Raw genomic sequence first — 22,715 nt, 5'->3', positions numbered from 1 at the left:
TGGCCTGGGCATTTAACTCCTGATGCACTTTTGTTTTGTTTTAAAAAAAAAATAAGAGGGGGTGAGGGGAAACTATAACTAATCTTCAGATTCACTGCCAGACAATCAGCACCAAATCCAATAAAAGTTTCCCCTCAAGCTGGGGATGGGGAGTATATAATCCTGTTGAAACAGTTGAACTGCAACTCCCATTAGTGCCAGCCAGTACAGCCATAGTGAAGAGTGATGGGAACTGCAGTCACACATCATCTTGAGAATAATGAATTCCCAGTTCCTGCTTTAAACAAAGCTTCCCCACCCCACTTTCTTTCCAATTATAGATTTCCATCTATATAAAAACACTTGAAGTGAGTGGTGTACACTGAGACCTCAAACCATGCTGTCCCAGGTCCAGACCTCACCTCTGCCAACCCCTCTCCAAAGGTAATCTTACAGCATTAAACTGTTACAGCAGTATCATTCCACTTTTACTGCTGTGGCTGCCTCCTGTGGCATTCTGACGGTTTGTATTTTAGTGAGGCCTAAAGGGTTCTCTGGCTAAGAATTCTAAATGCTCTTCCTTAAACTGCAAATAATAATAAATAATAATAATAATAAATTTTATTTTTACCCCGCCTTTCCAAAATATGATCAAGGCGGCTTACAAAATTTAAAACATTACAATACAAAACATTACAAATCCAAGGATTCCACAGGAGATAGCTGTAGCAGCAAAAGTGGAATAATAGCGCCATAACAGTGTAGTGTGTTATTGTTGTTAGAGTGCATCTACATTACAGAATTAGAGCTAAATTATCATAGCTTTATTGTATGTAGTCCTAAGATTTATAGTTTGGAGAGCCACTTCCACCGCTAAACTAGATAAAGAGTTCATGTGCTGCTTTTCAAGCAAGTGGACTACAGAACTCCAATAGGAAATTCTAAGTGCCACACCAAACTGCAAATCACCTAATTCCACAGGATGAAGCTGTAACAGTTAAAATATTCAAAGAACCATAGAGTTGGAAGAGACCTCAAGGGCCATTCAACCAACCCCCTGCCATGCAGAAATCAAAGCACCCCCGACACAGAAGGAGGTTGTTAGAACTAAATAAATATATCCTTAGAGAGCCTACTTTTGACAGCCCAACTGTATGTTGTGTTAGATAGCAGTTGTAGCACCTTTTTCTTAACTGCTTTTTTTGGTAAGGGACCCTATGAAATTCATGGGTTTGCCGTAAGTCAACAGGTGACTTGAAAACATATACACATACATACGCATACATATACATACAGTACACGCATGCGCACTCATGCACACCCACTGGCTATTATCCCATTGGGAGAGGAGATTTTTCCTGAGTCATGATTTTATCATCAATCCTCCCCACCATAGTGGAAGAGGGCTCTGTTCACACGAATAGAGACTTTCCCCTGTAAACCCTGTAGGAGCTGGGGCAGGGAGAAGATTACCAATAAAATGACAGATGGGTGAGGTAGTATTAAATTTTCTTTCACAGGGAGACGATAAAAATAATAATCCCAATCCTCAACTGAAAGAAGCAGCAGATAGTTTCATCTTTAACATACCATGTTGTTTGGAGATTGACATTAACTCCATAGCTAAAGTGTGCTAGTAGTGGCAACCACCACACAACATTGTTAAGACAGACATTGGAGTTATCACATGGGACAGGAGGCTCTCAATTTCGAAAGAGAAGATAGTGAGGTCAATTCGAAAATTCACGCAATTATGTGATTACTTATCACACCTTAAATTCACTGTAATGGCCTCCCCGAACGCGACCCAGATTCTGTGCAAAGTAAGCCATCACATCTGTGGGTTCTTGGTTGCAAATTGGCACCCTTGCGCATGCTCAGTGAGACTCCAGATGACTGGAGCAAAGTATATTTAGGTGAATGAGAGAGAGGAACCAAGGAAACCCACAATTTACAAAAGAGGTTGGGGGGGGGGGGGGAAGAATGATTGAAAGAGCATGCTCTATTCACATTAAAATGAGCATATATTCACTCTTGTCAAGTAAAAACGTGAATATAATGGTTATCCAATAGCTCCCTGTCCATGCCTTTTAATTAGCAGGCAGCAACACCCCCCCCCCCCTCAGCAATGCTGAAGGACAAGCTGAAGCAAAATTGAAGCGGAATTGCAGCATGGCTTCATGGGAACCAGATTTGGGGGGGGGGGGGGGATAACCAGGACCAAAGGAGACATGCTCATCACACCAAACAACAGCGCACTGAGTGCAAAGTCGCCTAGGAACAGGGTTTGTGACTTTGCTAGTTCACCGAATTTACTTAACTGTGGACTGACGCATTATTGCATTCGGAGTGCGTTCGGACTGCCAGCGATCGTGTGTGGTAACCTTTTGTGCAATAACATCAATACACATGATTCCGTTCAGGATGACACTGGATTATACTTCCAATTTCAGTAGTGTAATATCCTCCATTATGATTACAAATATGATTCCATACATCATGGAGCATACCAGAGGAATATAACATGTCATCATAATGCCTGAACATTTGAAATCATGGTATATAACTGGATTAAATGTCACAACCAAGCAGACTCAACTAATTTTCATGGTGACATGTTCAGTAACTTTCTCTAGGGTAGTGACATATTCCAGCACCAAGTTAAAATCTGGTTTATTATTAAAGCCTGAGGAGTGAGTTTGTCCAAATCTCCAATGCACATACTTGTCAGTTTGAACTTGTTTGAACTTCTTAAATTATTTGATAATTTAGTCTGTTTAAATTCAATTATTTTTTTAAAAAAATTGAATTTGAATTTAGTTTAAATTATTCTATAAATTTTAAATTTTCAAATTGATTTTAATTGTATACCACTCCAAGATCCTACAATATAAGGGAGAAAAATGTTTTAATAAATTGACAAAGTGTCAGTCCTCAACAATATAGTTATAGGCACATATAGCAAATACCTTCCGTGTTGAAACTACTGGATATCCACTAGACTTAGAATAATGTAGTTGTTAGCAAAAGATGTTACTCCCAGTTAACTGACTTTACTGGACATTATACATTGGATGACCTTTTTAAATGGTAGAATAGCTAATTATATCATAGAAAGAAGCTTGGATAACACCCTAACAAGGAGCATCTCTGAAATCCACTAATACCTTGAACTTTAGTCATCTGTTAATGAGATACAGCCCTGATCTGTTTAGTAAAGCAAGGCAGCAAATTCAAATGCTTCTAAAAATACAAATCAAACTTTGCAAATCACTGTGACCTACTGCCTTTTAACATTCAGACTCAATGATAATGAGGCTTGATTTTTCCTTGGCCAAGGAGGAGGCCTGCATGCAAACCTAATTAACAGGCACATACTAAATATCTAACTATGATAAAATACACCCACCATCATAAAACTCGGTGGAACACCCAGTACTTTACTTAGCAGCAGCGGGCGGGGGGGGGGGAGGGGATTACCCGTGAGGTCCTTATTAAGGTCAGATGCTAAAGAGGACGGGATTCATGTCTTTAATAGCTGTGTAAAAGAGCATTCAGTAAGTGTTGTTTGTCACAGTAAAGTTACACCACCTGAAATTCACTTCTCTACACAACTGTTAGAGACAGGAGCACTCCATCTTCTTTTTTTATCTAGCAATGCTAGTCCTTATAATGCTCTAAGCCAGGGATTTTCAACTATTCATCTTCCATCTGTTTTGTACTTCACCTTCCAGAAACCTCCACCAGTAGTTAGGTTTTGTGTCACCCAATGCAATAACAAATGATGTCACACACATCATACAGAATCATTAATAATGTTGTTTGTATTAATGTTACTCATTAATAATAATTCCTGTATATTGCTCAATGTAATGGTAATAGCTGTAACATAAACAACTAACAAAATTAAAAGTATGCTTTTAAATTACAATACCATATGCACTAATTTGGTAAAATGTGAAGTTTTTAAAGATTTTTTTTTTAAAAAAAAAAACCTTTTTTTTAATTTTAAATTTTAAATTTAAAAACTGGAGCCTCTCCTTTGTTCTCCAACTAAGCCTCACCCCACTCATACCATCTCTTTAGCATTTTAAAGGTACACAGGTGAATGCCACAGTCCATTTCTGCCCAAAGGCAGATGTTTGAGGAACAGTGTTGTCACTCCCCTTAGTGTCACCTGGTGCAGTCCGCATCCCTCACACACCCCTAGTAACGCCACTCTCCACCAGCATGACCAATGCTGATGGGTTTTGGGAAGTGAAGCCCAAAAACTAAAGGACCAAAAGCTGGGAACCACAGTTCTAGGCAAGCTAGGTATGCAATCTGAAGGCCTATATTGCATTAGAAAGTACATCAAGAAATTTTGCATTCTGTATCTTGGGGAGGAAGGTTGACGATGTACCTAGTTGTTCCTATGATACTTCCTCCAAACCAAGATTCACCTATGTTCTCAGTGGCTCCCACTTAAGGAAATGTTCACATGGCCCTAAGGGAAGCTGGAGGAGTCAAGGGAGATCTGACTTTGCAGCCCTGCAAGCTCTGAAAAGTGCCTTTTCACAGGGAGCTGCTTCTCTCTAGAGATAGGATGAGACTTGAAGTAATGTTTTGGTGATCCCTGCCCTTCCTGGAGGGACACACTCAGAAGGTGGTGCCTACTGATTCCTGTTCAGAACACTAATCATTGTCCTCTGATGTCCCTGACAGGTCTGCTTTGTCCCTCATGCTCTACCACCTGGACAGCAGAGCTGCCAGACCAAGAATGCAGCCCATTCCCACCAACACATTAGGTGAAACCCTGCGCTGAAGAGTCACCCAGTGTGGTTTGCACTCCCCCAACTGCCTAATGATAATCCTGGCTACATCTCTCCTTTCCATCTACCTATGAGTAAGCTGTTTCTATACTAAACCAGTGTCTGTTGTCAGTAATGGACTAGATAAGGGCAAACAAATAGAAGCTTAGTCCAGACAAGACAGAGGTGCTACGGATCATTTGGAAAGCATGTCAGGGATGGATGGAGTTACACTCCTCCTGAAGTCTCGCGTCTATAGCTTGGGGTGTATGCTTGGAGTCAGTCCAGAATGTACAGGCCCAGGTTTTGGAGATGGTCAAGAGTGTAGTTGTGCAATTAAAGCTAGTGTACCAGCTGTGCCTGCTCCTGGTAACACATGCTTTGATTATATCCTGTTTGAATTACTCTAACACACTCTGCACTGGGCTGCCTTTCGAAACTATTCACAACTTCAGCAGGTCCAAAATTCTGTTGCTACACTGCTGATCAGAGCCTGTTCCAAGTCTTATGATCTTCTGTCACCAGGTGTCACCCAATGTGGGGTGGGGTGGGAGGTGCTTGTGGAGCATGGAACCAAAAGACCATGCCCCTTACCTTGCTGCCATGCACCATTTTACTCCCGAGAAAACCAGCGTACAGCACCGGCTTGTCTGGCAAGGACACAGGAGAGAGAGAGACTTCTCAGTAGTTGCTCCTAGACTATGGAACTCCTTCTCAAGGGAGGCTTAGTTGCCCCCCTCTCTGTTTTCATTTTGTCAGCTAGCAAAGGTCTACCTATTTAAACAGGCTTTCAGCCTTTAACTTGTGGCGGGGTGACAGAATGATGTGCTATGGGTGTGCTGTTATTAATATGTAATAAGTGCTTCATGTGATTTGAATTGTTTAAAATCAATGTCTTAATTAGGTTAATTGTTTAATGCTGTTTTAACTTCTCTACCACACACCGTTTTAGCTATTTTGTTTTAGGTTATATAGTGTAAACTGCTTTGAGTCCTTGTTTGGGGGGAAAAAGTGGGATATAAATCAAGCAAATAAAGAAATAATTTCCCCAATAGCATCATTCATTTTATGCTGTAACACAGCAGTGTCACCAGAATGTGATGTGATCGTGCCAAATATACCTGCCAAATGTTAGCACTCAGATGCAGAGTGCATTATTACCTCATTATGAGCACTTCATGCATACTGTCATTGAAACAAAAACAAAAGTGAACTAAATAGTCCTTTTGCAGACCTTCAGCTCCATTTGGGAAGTAATAAGTGTCTGGTCTCCTATAAAAGAAATTGTGCTTTTCTTTCCCAGGCTGGCTGAATGGGGAAACTGTTACATATTCTGTTTCTCATTTGGTTTGTAGCTGGCAAGACTGAGAAACAGCCCTGTCTATTTCAAAACAAATTAAAGCTTCCATCGCTTTCAAGGTCTTTTAAAAAATGAAAGGCAAAAAGAGAGAAGCTTTAGCAGCAGAAGGATTAAGCTAACAGAAATTCAGTGTTTGAAACAGCTACGCAGTCATGGTTTGGGTGGGAGAATTAGCAGAGGAACTCTTTGATAGTGACATCTGTAAAACAAAAACAACATGAAAAGAAAAACTACTGGCACATGTTTAACTGTACAATTTCCAAAGAAAACACACCCACACAAGTATCTGCTCACTGCTGGAAAACAGAAAGAAAGTCATGCAAAGATAGAGGATGAAGATGACATACAGAGATTAAATTGTTTGGCCCATAACAATTCTCTCTTAACTGGATCAAAAGCTGCTTTCAACTCCACAAAGACAGCATAGTAAGATTTTTCTAATGCTGTATACTTTTCAAACCATAGGAATGTTAAAAGTGAAACCTATTTGCATCTTCCTGCCTGTGTTGAGATTCTTCATATGCTATTTTCCAAAAATGCAGTATTGTTTCCAGCAATTGCCTGAAGCTATTATTTTTAAAACCCCAAACACTTTTTAAAAAATATGTAAGAATAAAATACCATTGGGCTCTTAATGAAGGTTCTAATGTTAAATTTCAAGGAGGCTCTGCAATCTAAAGTGGCACTGGAAGCCAGCCCATGGAAACTTTTCAACCAGACGATTTGCAAAGACAGGAAGCTCCCGACTTTGCAAATCAGCTGAGCACAGCTTGCAGCCAGGTTTTAGGCAGGATGCAATCAGGGGGCAGCATTGGCAGCATTCTGCATGCAATAATACCTGACTACATCCCGTAATCGATCTGACCTGGGAGATGTAAGTTGGGTTTATTTGGGGTGTGATAAACTCCCTGCTCTAGTCCTTTCCGATCTTACAGTTCTGTGATTCTATGAACTTTGTCCCTTAAGAGGTTCAACAAAACCTGGTGCACGTGTTTTTACGACAGAAGTAGAGGCAGTTTAAATTTAAAGAGGCCTTTGACTGCATAATGTGATGACTACTTTTCAGTTTCAAAATTATTTACATTACTGTTTGAGAAACTGAATTCATTTCTTACATTGTTAGCTGTCTTGGGTTTTTTATATTATTATTATTATTATTAAAAGAAAGGGACTACAAAACATCGAGTAACTAGTTCTTCCCTCGCCATCATATATATGTTTTCATGGAACTGCTCTTGCATTCACTAATGGCTGCTTAAAATAGCCATACGCATTCAACAGAACTGGGACGATAGGAAGGCAGGAGATCGATTGTGATAAATACAAATGTAAGAGACTGCCTTTTATTGCCCTGTACAGCTGTAAAAACATAGGCGGGTAAGCAATAAGACACATTGAAAAAATGGAACAATATGTTTCTGCTATAATGTGTGTTCGTTTCACTCTCAGCCTTGGTGAAGCAGACATCCAGTAATATCCCCTTTGACACTGGCACAGTGATCCAACTTATCCCCTCATTAGACTCAGTTACTTGCCATCTGTCTGCATTAGAAAAATCATGATGAAGACATAATCTACATTCTAATGTGTAAAACAAGGTGGCAATCCATAATGATGCACGTACTGGCTGAGAGAAGCTAGCTAACTGCAATGTCACCATCATTCACAGCAGAGGGACATAGAGCTGATCCTTAAGCTTCTTAAAACACAAATAATATCATAAAGGTGAGACACACTGATTTGGCTCTGGAAAGGTAACAGGACTAATGGAAACAGCGCTCCTATCCTCTCTTAAATATGTTGGCCTCTCCAATACCCTGTTCCAATGGTGCCATGAGTTCAGGTGGATTTAGGGAAGTTCCTGAAAAATCAAGCAAAGGAAGTTTCTATAAAAGGAGAGAAGATGCCTTCAATTGACTGCCAAGGCCTCATTTTACCCCCTCCAACTACCTGCCTTATAACCTACTCCATTTGGCGTGTCTGTGTAGCACTGACTGGGGATGCAAACATGAGAAGAAGGAAGTGAGGAAGTCTGCTTCTGCTAGCATTGTGTCATGGGCCTCAATCAACCCAGCATACCTGTTCTTAAAGGCAAAAGGAATAAGTGAGCCAGAGTACATAGAGGAATATGAACATTGCAAAATATATTGAAGAAAAGGGCAAAAAGGGTAGATATCTTTTACCATGAAATGGCAACTTGAGCCTTCCTACAATTCTTTGGACGCATGTGGAAAAACTGATGAACAAAATAATAAGGAAGTTGAAAATACACTAAATTGTCATTTAACAGATACACTCAATGCAAAATCTGGTATCTACAATTGTTCTGCCTTATTTGAAACAGAAGTATTTATTTCAGCAGATGGGCATCAAACGATAGAACCATGAAATTCTCACACTTGGAAAAACCTGTGGATTGTGAAGTCATCTCAGTTCTAAAATTAACTTGAGAGTAAAATTCTTGAAATACCACAGGCTGTGACAGGCTGTCAGGGATCTAGGAGTGTCTAAGAAGAAGAAATTATAGTTTGAGAATCCCCATGCAACATTTTTAAGTATGGGTGTAACTTGTTAAAACATTCCCCATTCTTGTGTTATTTAAAAAAAAGGGAAAGGAAAGTAGCACTGAGGCATATATATATATATATATATATATATATATGCGCCTCAGTGCTTTCCTTTCCCTTTTTTTAAATAACACAATATATATATGAATTCTTGACCTAAGAACTAACATAGCCCCTTTTGGAGAAAATTGTCCTTGCAGACTAAACAGCCTACAATTCTGGTGATTGACCTGACAGCTAAAGAGTAAATTTTCAAGAAATGGTTCCTTGTTTCAGTTTCCACAAACTTTAATGAAATGTTTAAAGTCTTGTCACAGTTTAAAGTTTACTCTTTAGGATCTTGTCTTCTTCTTTCATTACTGCCCTTCCCTTTCCTAGTCTTCTTCTTATCTCTTGGCTGGAGTCTCTATTCTGATCCATGTTTGATCCAAGGTAGGGGAACGCTTTATTATTTAGATTACCAAGATTAGAACAGATTAAAATATTAAATACTGCTAAAAGAAATCTAAAAACAATTCTACAATCCAGTTTTAAAACAGTTTAAACAGTGCTTTCAAACTGAATGCCATGCAGAACAGCACTTTTAGGGCTGCCTGCCAGAAGCTTAAAATCAGTGGGACCAGCCAAATTTCCTTGGCAGGTGCTGCTAAACAGAAAGTCCTATTACATGTACCCACCAACCTAACTTCATGAGGTGCTGCGACATACAACAAGGCCTCCTCTCAAATTTCTGGAAGACTCATTTGGGAGGAGGCTATCTTTAAGATATCCTGGCCTCAAGTCATTTAGGACTTTGTAGGTCAAATTTAGCACCTTGGAGCTTGGAAGCAAATTGGAAGTCAGTGCAATTCTTGAAACACGTGCTTTTATGGTCTCTAAAATTCATGCCTGACACCTGTCTGGCTGCTGCAGTTTCACTAGTTGAGGGTTCTGAATATTTTTCAAAGGCAGCCCCATGTAGAGTGATTTACAATATTCTAACTGGAAAGCAACTAAGGCATAAACTATTGTGGCCAGATTTCCCTTCTTCAGGAAAGGGCACAGCTGGCACCCCAGCCAAATACAGACAAAGGCACTCCTGGCAATTGCAGGAACAAGGCTTTCTAGAAATAGCACTGGTTCCAAGAGCATCCCCAAGCTATGAACCTGTTCTTTCAGAGGAAGTGCAACCACATCCAGAGCACGCTGAGATCCCAGTCCCAGGTTGGTTTTCCTACTGACCAGCAGCACTTCTTTCTTGTCTGGATTAAATCTATTCACCTGCACCCAGTCCTTTACTGCATCCAGACAATTCAGTACTATCACAACCTCCTTGGAATCAGTTGTAAAGGAGAGATAAGAGTTGGATATTAATGATGTCAACCCCAAAGCTCTGGATTACCTCTCCCAGCAGCTTCATATAGATGTTAAAAAGGATACAGGACAGTACTGACCCCTGAGGAACTCCACAGACTAAAAGGCTGAAGAACAGTCCCCAAGCAGCGCCTTCTAGGAATGTTCAGCTATTAAAGATAGGAACCACTGCAAAGCAGTGCCTCCAAGCCCCCCCCCCCCCAATCAGCCAAATGACCCAGAAGGATACCATGGTTAGTGATATCATATGCCACTGAAAGATCCAGGAGGACCAACAGGGATGCACTCCCTTGTTTAACTCTCACTGCAGGTCATCCACTAAGATGACCAAGCCTTCTGTCCTATAATCAAACGTGAACCTACATTGGAATGGATCCAGGTAATCCTATAGAGTTTATAACTCAATAATGAACTGATGAGAACACAGTGGCATCAGAAATGCCTGTGCATGAAAAATGTTTTTTGCCGATTATGATGATTGCGGTAACTGTTACCTAAAAAACAGGTGGAGGGACTGGGGGGTCCCCATCAACTGTCACCATTACTTCAAATGTTGGGAGAATTAGCTTTTGCAAGAAGCTTGAGTAACCTTTGGTCCATTTGCACCATGTATACCAGTACTAACTGGAGAGGACTCCAGGTTTAGGGTAAATTAAGGTTTTATTTTTAAAAATGAAGAATGCAATCACATACACAATTATTCTTGTAATTGTTGTTGTTATATTTATTTGTATCCTGTTCTTTTCCCAGAACTGGGACTCAGAGCAGCTTCAAAATATTTTAAAACAATACAATTAAAAACATAGAAAAGTGATACATTAAAACAGAATTAAATTGTTAAAACATTAAAATAGATCACTTATTAAAATAATAAAATATAGTTAAAAAGATAAAATTTTAAAACACTTAAAATGATACAACATCCTAGTCCTTTAAGAACATTAGTTTTAAAAGCCTGCCTGCATAAGGTTTTAACCTGCGGGTGGAAGGCCAACAAAGAGGGAGCCATTCTGATCTCCCTAGGCAAGAAGTTCTAGAGTCTAGCGACAGCCCCCCAGAAGTCCCTCTCTCATGTCCCCACCAACAGTGCTTGTGATGGTGGTGGGATGGAGAGAAGGGGCTCTTCAGAAGATCTCAGGGCCCAACTGGTTCATACCAAGAGATATGGTCTGCCAAATATTGTGGACCTGAGCCATATAGGGCTTTATCGGTCATAATCAGCACTTTGAATTGTGCCTGGAAACAAACTGGAAACCAATGGAGCTGTTTGAACAGGGGCATTGTGTGATCTCTATAACCTGCTGCAGTTAACAGCCTGGCTGCAGCTCTTTGGACCAGCTGGAATTTCCAGACCCTCTTCAAAGGCAGCCCCACATAGAGCCCATTATAGTAGTCCAAATGGGATGTAACCAAGGCATGTACCAACAAAGCCAGATATGGCATCTCAAGGAATGGGCACCGCTTTAAATGTGCAAAAGCACTCCTGGTCACTGCAGAGACCTGGGCCTCCAGGTTCAAAGCTGAATCTAAGAGTACCCACAAACTGTGAACCTGTGTCTTCAGGGGGAGTGTGACCCCATCTAACACAGGCTGGATCCTTATTCCCTGATCTGCCTTCTGACTAACCAGGAGCACTTCTGTCTTGTCTGGATTAAGTTTCAACTCGTTTGCCCTCATTTAGTCCATTACTGATGAGAGACACTGGAGATAGTACACAAGACAGTAATTCAAACAGACACAGCATACAGGGTTAACTGAAAAGGAAATATGGAAAGATAGCAGAATTTAAGAGGTTGCAGTGAGATTATATTTTTCTGTCCAAAGAGGAGACCTCAGAAAGCTGGAGTTACTCTGACTTGGGAGGTCTGAGGGTGACACAGAACATATACAGAGCGCTGGTGTGTATGCAGGCTGAGCAGTGTGCTATCTGTCTGTGCAGAGGTTAGATTTTGAAACCATATTTATACCTTAAAACTAGCCTCAAGTGATGGGCTATCTGGCCAGGTAACAAAGTCTGAATGACTTGTCCCAGGAATCAACAATGGCAGACTCATATGGGAGGAGGCTGTCTTTCAGATATCCTGGCCTCAAGTCATTTAGGGCTTTGTAGGTCAACTCTAGCACCTTGGAGTGTGGAAACAAATTGAAAGTCAGTGCAGTTCTTAAAATACAAGTGTTTTATGGTCTCTAAAATGCATGCTGGTTGATGGTTTTAATTTAGTGTAACACAAAACAGTTGTTGGGTTGGGATATCCCTGAGATGGATGGATGGATGGATGGATGGATGGATGGATGGAGAAGTGTGGCTGGGGACCCAACAGTGGGTAGGCTATTGAAATCCACAAACATCTGGATAATTTCAACTGGAAAGAAGAAACCCTTAAAGTGAACAAAATTTGACTACCAGTCCTGAAGAATAGCAAAATGAGGACTCAACAAATGCAAATGGGAAACCACTCAGAGTCAGGGGTTTTCTCAGTAGATAATGATTACCAATTAGCAGACACTAATCCTCTTTTGTATTAGCCTCCCAGCCTGAGGCCTGCCATCAGCAACAGAACAATACACATACAAATCACTCCTGCATTCCCAGGCTCATACAGTATATATATACCCAACTTTTTCCAGGCAAGCGTTCTCTGAAGATGCCAGCCACAGATGCTGGCGAAACGTCAGGAAGAAACTCTTCTAGAACATGGCCACATAGCCTGAAAAACCCACAAAAAACTATTAACATGTTGAATTTGGATAATTAGAATTTGAATTAATAATCTGTATAATTATAGTAATTTGCAAAATTAGATGTCCAGTTTTGAGGGACTGGAATATTACAACCCAACACCCCATCCTGCTCCTGTCTCTCTCTGTGAGCAAAGGCACATTACTCCTGGTACAAGTTCTATCCTCCTAATCTAGTTTAGTTTGCATGCAGTGGCTTGACAGAGTAGTCAATATCAACAGTTGCAACCTCGAACAACTATCTGAAGTGTGACTGACATATTTTGAAAAGGTGGTGGTTTTCCAGGCATATATATCACATTAAAATCTTCCTCCATTAATGCTTGCTATACTATTTCTTAGAAGACCAAGAGATTTTGCTGGAGATAATTTTTATTATACACTTACATCAATCACATGCAACTTTAATGAAACCATATATCCAGATACCCCAGCAGTAAGAGTTCTAATGATTGAAACAATAGGTCTTCCTGGATGGCCTCATTTGTGGTATTTTGGGTAACAGGTAGAAGATATCTGGTTTGGGCTCCTGGAGCATGTCCATTTGAATTCAGATCTGTACATTGGTGGAGAATTGAGTAATTTGTGTAGTTTCTTCAGATACTCATTAGTAGGATCTTTTAGAGAGGATTCTGCAAAATGTGGCATTGAACAGTTGTATTTCAGCCTGGCTTGTATGTACGTAGCCGGACTTGTTCATGATGGCTATAGTTTCATTCCAAGGAAGCCTAACACATGTAGTTTGATGAGGTATTTAAAAGATAAAAACTGAGGATGAAATCAATTTAATTCTGTAATGCAGGCAAGGCATGCAGGAGACATTGAGAACTGAAGGTTACAGTAGACTACAGCTCACTAACAGAATTTGAAGTACCTCAGCAAATACAAATCCCAGGAACGATAAGTTAGAGCCATGTCAGATAGAATGGCATGCACCTTCTGTAACTGTATAATGAAAACACACTTTCAGGAACAGTTCTAGCATCCACGCTGTTCTTGGTACTTAATACTTTTCAAAACAACAGGTAAAAACTTGACCTTTGAAGCTGCCAAACCTGCAAGCCCCAGGAGTTAAGAGTGTGTAATTTGGCAGCTCACTTCCTGGCTTACCATGCTTCATCTGGTTTCATCTAGAAAGAGAAAAGTGTTCAATTTTTAGATTTCCCAGTAAAGTGAATAGGCATGTTGGACTAATCTGAGGCAGACCTGGGTCAGTATAGAGCAAAATGGGGACAAATCTAAACTGCTGGACTATGTTCCAAATTGGATCTAAGGGCTACACACAGTCCTAGAGTAAACAATGTATCTACTATATAAAGCTATACATCCATCCATGAATAACAAATCATAGGGATAACCATTTGGCATAATTATGATAATGTATTAAGTTGATGTGGTGCAAGACATATGCTGGTTAAACAAATCAAATTCTAGTTAAAAATAACATAACATTGCATCCCCACCCTACCCTGGTAACAGGATAAGTCCTTTATGGCATCTGTGTGGAGAGCCTGAAAGGACAGTGGTTTGCTTATAGCTGTCTTGGATTAAATTGAAGTTTGCTTAAAGCCATTAAGATTTAAAGTGAGATTTTAACCAGACACTCACAACTCATTCTCATTGTCACTATACCACCAGCTGTCACTGTTGGCAAAACAGTATTTATTCTGTGATGCTTTTCCTTCCAAAGACTCTGCTGATTGATTCGCAACATTTTGCCCTCTAGAATGGATTTTACCATCTTGGATAGTTTTCCAGCAAGTTTCAACAAGTTTGCTCTGTGGAAAAGACTTACCTGGGTTGGGATTTTATGCAATTGCCATCTTATTTATAAAAGAAACACTGCCTACACTAGGCTTTATTTATGGAATTATCCACAGTGCACTGGCCAAAGGCATACTCTCTTAATGCTCTACTGCATCTAGAAAATTTGGTGCACACAATGACTGATTTTGCAACAACACCACAACTGCACCCTACTCTGAAACAGATTAAGCATTTTCTATGCAAGAATATAAATTTTAAATAGGTCCTTAACTCATATAACATGCGAGCCAGCATGGTGTAGCTGTTTGAGCATTGGATCACAGCTCAGGGGATCAGAATTCAAATCCCTACTTAGCAATGGAAACCCACTGGCTGATCTTGGGCAAGTCATACTCCACCTCAGAGGACAGCAAAAGCAATCCTCCTCTGAACAAATCTTGCCAAGAAAACCCATGATAGCTTCAGCTTAGGGTCACTAAAAGTCAGAAGTAACTTGAAGATGCACAACAACATGTAACATGGCTAATATGAAATGTACAAATCTACTGCCAATCCCTCCTTTACAGCTGATTTAATCTGCTTCTACTGACCCATTGCAATGTACCCTAATTTTGAGACTTCTTCAAAGGTATAGTTGTGTTAATCTGTACAATCATATGTAGAGAGATCTTGTAGCAACTTTGAGACTAATCAAAAGAAAGAAGTTGGCAGCATGGGCTTTTGTAGACTTGTCTACTTCCTCAGATGCTGTTATCTTATTTCAGACTCTAATGCTAACATCAAACTTAGGTGACTCTGAATGGGTTGCCAACAGGCCAGTTTTCCACAAATAGTGCAGGTACAAGGGCAATTTAACACAGTATTTCTTGCCTTGACCTACCAAAGCCAGACAGCTCACAGTGCTTATCAGTCAAGTGAAGGCTTTCATTGTCTTTTATTTGTCGTATAGACAATATGTTATTTATAGAAGTAAAAGGCCCCACAGTTACACCTCAAAAGATTAATGCTTTCTTTAGTAAAGCTACTCACAGTGTTGTCAAGGAAAAGCATTAATTGGTTGTCAGAGATCAGTAAATATATGTCTCATTTTGCAAAACAACCAAAATGAAGTTATCTAACAGCCACAATGATTTTGCAACATTTTGAATAAAAACATAAGAGGACGCAACTGGCAAAGAAAATGATTGGCAAGAAGTCATGATTTCTATAAATGTGAGCACCATACAATAAAATATCCCTGGGTCATGCTCTGTGTGTCTTCTGCCATCTATTTCCCATTTCATTTATCTCCATGGAAACATGCCAATTCTTTAATAAGGTGGCCAATCCTCAGCATAGTCTGTTTCCTGGCGTTTCTTAACTGTTACTACCAGTCATTTTCAATGTTACATTTTGTATTTGTATCCATAGCATTGACACTACAATATCTGCTATGGAACTATAGCTCAGAAAGATTCACCCAGATAATATATTCAAATACAATGGCATAGCTCTGTTAGTCTGGAAAATCAGTATCTTGTAGCACCTTTGAGACCAAAGAAAGACTCTGGTAACATGAGCTTTCATAGATTAGAGCCTACTTCCCCAGATGCAGTTTGACTAGTTGTAACCTGATTAATTTGGAGCAGCTTAATGGCTTCTTCATATTCACGTTATGTCCAAATGGTTCCCAGTAGGATATATTTGTAACTGTGCTTCGAGTCAAACATTCTTTGGTTCAATATTCCAGAGCCACTGTGGTGCCACAAGGTTAAGTAGAAATGAGCATATATTTGCCCCCTCAGTAGTTTGGACTACAATGTCCACAGTCCCTTACTATCAATGTAGTTGGGCTTCCTGGAAAATGAAATCTAAAACATAATGGGAGAACAAAGGATCCCCAACCTGTGTTAAAATTACATGGATGTGGGATATTCAATTTTAACCTCTGTCTCATAAGGTTCATGTTATAATAAAACATTGATTTATCCTCTTTGCCAAATACCCCACACAGTTCAACACACACACACACACACACACACACACACAGTGGGCCCTTACCCCCCCCCCCATGTAAGGCAAAAAAAATATGCTCGAGCCCCATTGAATACAATGGGACTCATTCTCACAGCACAGCACAGCATGCGCAACACGGATGCATGCACCATTCTTTTCATTACAACGCACCATTCTTTTTAACAACGTAGCTTCAGTGTAAACTGAAAGCCACATATGGCGCAGGCACACTCCACCCTCCCCTTTTGTCACCTCTCTAGATAGATTAGATAGATAGATAGATAGATAGATAGATAGATAGATAGATAGATAGATAGATATTATATCTAGAGAGGTGACAAAAGGGAAAGGTGGAAGTTTACCTTCCCTTCCCACTTCCCACTGGCAGCCTCTGAGATCCACAGACTGGAGACTCACAACCTTTTAAGATTCTGCTCATAGAATTTACCTCTGTCCAATTTCAGCAAATCCCTTTGCTTGCCTCATCCCCCACACCATACTCTCCTCCTCCATTCAAAAGGGTCAACAGACCTTAGACAGACTTTGGGACTATGCATTTGAGACCATGGGTAGGAAGTACATTCTATCCATTGTATTCCACTGGTAGCTTCTCCAGATCCAAGAAATTAAAAGAAACACAATTTAAAAAGTGCAACCATGCAAAGTAGAAGCAAATTAGCATCAGTAAAAGAAGTCAGTTTTAAAATCCTGGGAGAACTTTTTTTTAAAGGCCAAGGTCTGCTATGGAGCTAAAATGACAAGAGTACTTTATTACATTAAGGGTCTGTACAAACAGCTCCTAAGGGGTAGCATACAGCCGCCCCTTTACTGGCCGGATTGGAGCCGCGGCCACCGCATGCTGCAGCCCTGATCTGGCTTCTGGAAGGCGGAAAAAGGAGCCACAAAATGCAGCTCCTTTTTGCGCCCTCTAAAGGGCAGTACAGCCATGGTAGCATGGCTTTGTGACACCCTTTTGGCGCAGCATCATCTAGATACAGCACCAGGGTTGCGCCATTATGCCACACCATCTAGAATGCTGTGCAGCATCGTGGCACGGGAGGGGCGAAGTCATGTCATCCAGCGTGCGGATGCTCCTCCATGACTCTACCTACAGGCTGGCACTTTGTGCCAGTCTGTATCGGGCCTAATTTGCAGCATTGAATCTGCAGACTTTGGGTCCACAGAATCACTGATTGACCATGGGCCATATCATCTGAGTATGATGGGAGTTTCAGTCCAACACTGGGTGAGGAAATGCTGGAAATCACTGCCTTAGAAGATGAATGCCTCCTTGGAAAGGCGGTATATAAATAAAGTTATTATTATTATTATTATTATTATTATTATTAGAGTCTAACTGCACACTACAAAAATTCCCTTGATATGCTAGAATGAATACCAACATTTATATAGCCCAGAACACCTCAAGATCCAATACAATCATGGGTTAGATCCAATAAAGCACAGAATGAATCTCAAAGCCCAAATACATCCTTCCTCACTCCTCACATTCATTAGTGTTGAAAAAACCATTCTTTCACCCAAAGAATTGCCTAGCAGACCTGTAATACTAAACCAATAAACAGAATTCATGAATAAAAACTCTCAGATAGAGCTATTTTATAGTGACAGCTATTGATATACCTTAACTGGAATGGACTGTTGCCACATTCCTATAAATAGAAAATAGGAAGTAAAAACTAACTAGCGCAAAGAGTTGTTTGTTGCATGGAGCCATGTTTCTGTATGTGCATGTTTTGACTCAAAATAGTTATGGTGAGTGTGCCATTCAGCAAGCCTGTTTAATCAGCACAAATCCATTAAGTTTGGAATGAAATGAGACAAGTCACATATGCAGTCACTGACTGGAAACAAGGGGTTGTTAATTGGGACTAACGGTGCTTCTTATTTCTGGAAAGGTCTGCAGTGATGAAGAGTACAAGTAAAAGGTTTTGTTTACATTATAAGCTTAGATATGCACTTTAAATTTCAGTTGCCACAGAGTTAGTAGGGGCATTTCCATTTTATCATACTAACCTTCCTAGCCATTCTTATCTTACACACATTATGTAACTAAAAACTAGTGCCTGAAATTATCCTGCTTCCTCCTAATACCATTTTTCTCTTGTAGTCTGTGAGCTATGCAAGCCCCACCCCCCACCAAAAAAAGCAGGGATGTCAAGAGGAGAGGGGAAACATCATTGTCTAATAAAATTGAATTATTGTAGAAATTATTACTAGTAAAGTAACAACTGAGACAAATACAGACTTGCTTAAACAGGGGAAATGAGCAACAGGAATAGAGGAGCAAACGTTTGTACTGGTAGGATGAAAGGAGAAAAAAGCAACACACAAAGGCTACAGAAAGTAATTAAATTGCCAGCAATGCTCTTCAGAACATTATTCTGCTAACAGATAAACCTAACAGAAAATCACAAGGGAAAGCAAGAGCAAACCCAGTTCCATTTCTCTTCTCCTGGCATTTTCCTTATATGATGTTGTTGAGAAACATAATGTCACCTTTAAAGCCCTACACGCCTGGGCCCAAGTTACTTGCGGAAACCCATCTCCCTATATAATCCACCCTGTACTCTTAGAACAACGGGGAAGAATCTGCTGGAATCAACAACAACCAAATGTTTCAACTTCCCAAAGAGCCTTTACAATAGCTGTTCCAAGATTATGGAAGAGTCTCCCGGAAAAGATCCGTCTTACTACCTCCCTGGAAACTTTCAGGAGGGCAGTTAAGATGGAGCTCTTCTGGAGAGCATATCCACCCAACTTCATGTAAGACATAGATCCACCTTCTTGAATTGGATGAGAACATCCTTGCTCCACTGTTGCTTTGTGTTACCATTTTAATTGTTAATTTTCACGAATTTTATTGAATTGGTATACTTCATTTTGTATTGTATTTTATACCAGGTTGTGATCCCGCCTTGATCCATCTGGGAGAGGAGAGAAAATAATAATAATAATATTAATAATAATAATAATTGTTATTATTATTATCAATAATGAGTACAGGTCCTTCGCACATTTTGAAGTGTATCTTCAAAAAGCCTAGGATATTGCATTCTTCCGTCAACTAAAACAAATGTTTGGCCTCAAATTGGAGGTGATGGCACATATGAGAGCAAGGATCACATTTAAATAGGCACTGAAACACAGGAAAGCAAATATTTGTATTCTCTCAGCACTTCATGGGAGATGGCTGGTTGTTTAGAGGTTGTCTCTGAATGAGCTCTCCATAGTGTGATTATTTGACCACAAAGGCACCAACAAGAGAACTGGGACATCTTGTTCTTTGTGTTAGTTCCCCGTTGGCAAGGAGGAGCAAATAGCTAGGAGAGAAACTCATCCAAAATTACCAGAAAGAAAATAAACAAAACGAACCACAAAATTCCTTAGTGATGGTATGCCCTTCTCACGCTCCAAGATATCTACATCTCACGAGGCTAACACACTTTTCAAATTAAGAACATGTATCAAGGTGGGAATAAGTGGCCTTCCAGATAATTTGGACTTCCAACTACCAGAAACCTCAGACAGCATGGCCAATGACAGGACTTCTAGAAATACACTTCAAAACATGTGGAGGACCAAAAGCTTTATACCCCATATAGATTATGTAAATCACAAACAATTCAGCAGGTAAGTCATCTATAAGCACTTGACACTTAAATATAAGGTGGTAGTACCTAGTAGGCTCCTGAATGAAAACAAGTCTGGGGGAGCTCAGTTTAAGTTGCCATCAGGAAAGGTGGGATAATAAGCAAACTACCTCAAGAATCATGAACACACAATGAACACAAAACTTCTTTAGACACACTCGATCAGTATACCTTGAGAGGTATTCACACAAGAATATTTCATAAGCTTGCAAGCTCTCAATAGTTTGTCCTTTAAAAAAAACAACCTATAAAGTGTGGTGTAAGGAAAGCTAAACACTTTACAAGAAAGACACCTTTGGCAAAAAGGAAGTTCACTTTTCTCCTTTCCATATTGTGTGCTTCACTTTAATCAGCTACCATTGTTAGAATCAGTATCTAAAATGGTTCAGCAACACTCCAGCCTTAGTTGTAAAAGTCTTACTTGTTTGCCCATTTGTATTTTTCATCCCATACAAATTAATAAGAATAAATTTCGAGGTTGAAGTGGAATAATTTGGAGCTCAGAACCATAATTAGTAAGAAACAACAACATACATCGGTACGTTGAGAAGGGTTAGCAGTTTTTTGAAAAAAACTAGAAGAGATGTCAGAGTTGTCAGGAGAGTGCTGCAAAGTGAGATAGTGATATACTATCTCATCAAAGTGAGACAATTAAAGAAAAACATAGTAGTAGATAAGCATGGCAGAAAAAATAGGAGTCCAAATTAGCAAAAACCACAACAAAAAAACCCAGATCAATAAGACAATCCTATATATTTCAGAGGAAGGAACTGGAAAAACCACCTCTGAATATCTCTTCCCCAGAAAACCCTATGAAATTCATGGGGTCGCCATAAGTTGACAGGTGATTTGGAGGCAAATACAGTACGCACTTTCTTTTCAAGAAGCCAGCCTAAATGAGTTAAATCGGATTTACATCCAGTTCTTAGAATTGCAGAAAGCAAAGGAAATCTCTGCCTTTTCTATTCCTTCTCCACTCAACTGTCAACAGCATGTCCTTGCATTGCTAAGTTTTTGAATGGAAGTGTTTTTTCCTGTGTACCTCTGATCCCTTTGCTTTGGTGTGGCCCACTGATCTTAGTCACCAGGAAAGGGCAAACACAACTGTGATTTCCACAATGGAGATACATCCTTCAGCACAAGTCCCTCAAAAGCTAAATTATTTGCTAAGAAATAGGTATGTTTAAGAATTCTATCACATTATAGCACTTCAGCCAGTGACTTGGCGGAGGAGGGTGGATTTATAGACTGAACTGATCAGTTTTCAAAGTTTTCAACATAAAAATGAACATACAGGACAGAAGACTACTAGAAATTGTATTCTAGAGGAAACATCTACTACACTTTTGTTGAAATATATTTCAACTTGTAGATTGCTTCAGAATATACTGTAAAGAACTCCCAGAATTTCAGGAATATTTTTTCCCTTTAGAGTGACACCAAAAAAGGGATCTAAAAAGCAACAGCTTTTAAACATCAATGAATGGATTACTGAGACACTGAGGGTCTGTACTGATTTGCCAAATTTTGTCAGCATAATAAGCACCATAAAACAGTAATCCTTGTCAGGTAATCTTTTTCTTTAGTTACCAACGACAACTTGGGGCAAAGATTTATGACCATTTCGAACTGCAGGACAACTGAACTTCTACGTTGAAAATCTATGGGGATGAGGGGAAAAGCTGTACTTAAATGAACTCAAAAATGCCAAAGACAAAATAATGGTGGAAACTCAAAAGCCAATAAAATCTGTATACTTAACTGAGCTCAATAAACAAAGAAAGCATTTTAACACTTTTGCTTTGCATATCTAAAATAATGCTAAGATTTTGTGTATGAAAACAAGAAATTCCAATAATCAAATGGTAGAGCTCCAGCTACCCAGTGATTTTTTGAAATTGTACTAAATTTTGTAAACAATTTATATTTCACAATAAATGATATGAAGAGAAGTGAACTCTTCTTTGGTAACATGCATGTATTGCAGTAAGTTCCTTGCAGAACTATTCAACCTCCTTTTGACTTTTCCATATTTTGTTGCATTAACTGGAAGTGGAATAGATTTGTTATTTTTACCTCTTGGTGTATACAACACACTCAACATCATGAAAGTACAAACTATTGTTACTGTGGCACAAAAGTAAACAAAAATGGCACTCCCTGGCTCCATCAGTATATCCCCCCCACCCCCATTGATACTTGGTAGAACCATTGGCAACAATACAGCTCCAAGCCTTCAATATCAGCTTTGCATTACCTGGATGGTGCAATTTTTGTTAATTCTTGGCAAAATTGCTCCAGCCCCATCAGGTTTGAAGATGGGGATTGTTGGGAGAAACTGCACTTTTGTGTGTTAGCACAAATGGCCTATCATGGGCTTTGAACTGATGACTGTCCTGCTGGAAGGTGAACAATTCCAACATACCTTGCAGTCTGAAATAAATTGTCTTCTAAAATTGCCCTGGATTTGGCTCCTTCCATCTCATCCGCC

At 39.7% G+C, this 22,715-nt stretch overlaps 1 protein-coding gene across 1 annotated transcript in view; it reads right to left on the bottom strand.

Moving 5' to 3' along the window:
• Positions 1–10,911: 10,911 nt before the first annotated feature.
• Positions 10,912–22,715, bottom strand: part of LOC149314895 (rho GTPase-activating protein 5) — a 71,246-nt gene continuing 59,442 nt past the window's right edge. The window contains exon 6 of the mRNA XM_089522082.1: positions 10,912–13,918. Coding sequence (XP_089378208.1) covers positions 13,915–13,918 — 4 coding nt within the window. The 3' untranslated portion in view covers positions 10,912–13,914. The remainder of the gene's footprint in view (positions 13,919–22,715) is intronic.

Source organism: Sceloporus occidentalis, unplaced genomic scaffold (assembly GCF_023333645.1).
Source record: "Sceloporus occidentalis isolate IW3139 unplaced genomic scaffold, rSceOcc1.0.p SCAF_4, whole genome shotgun sequence".
NCBI lineage: Eukaryota > Metazoa > Chordata > Lepidosauria > Squamata > Phrynosomatidae > Sceloporus > Sceloporus occidentalis.
The sequence above is the reverse complement of the archived record's forward strand: the minus strand, read 5'-3'. Positions and strand labels throughout refer to the sequence as shown.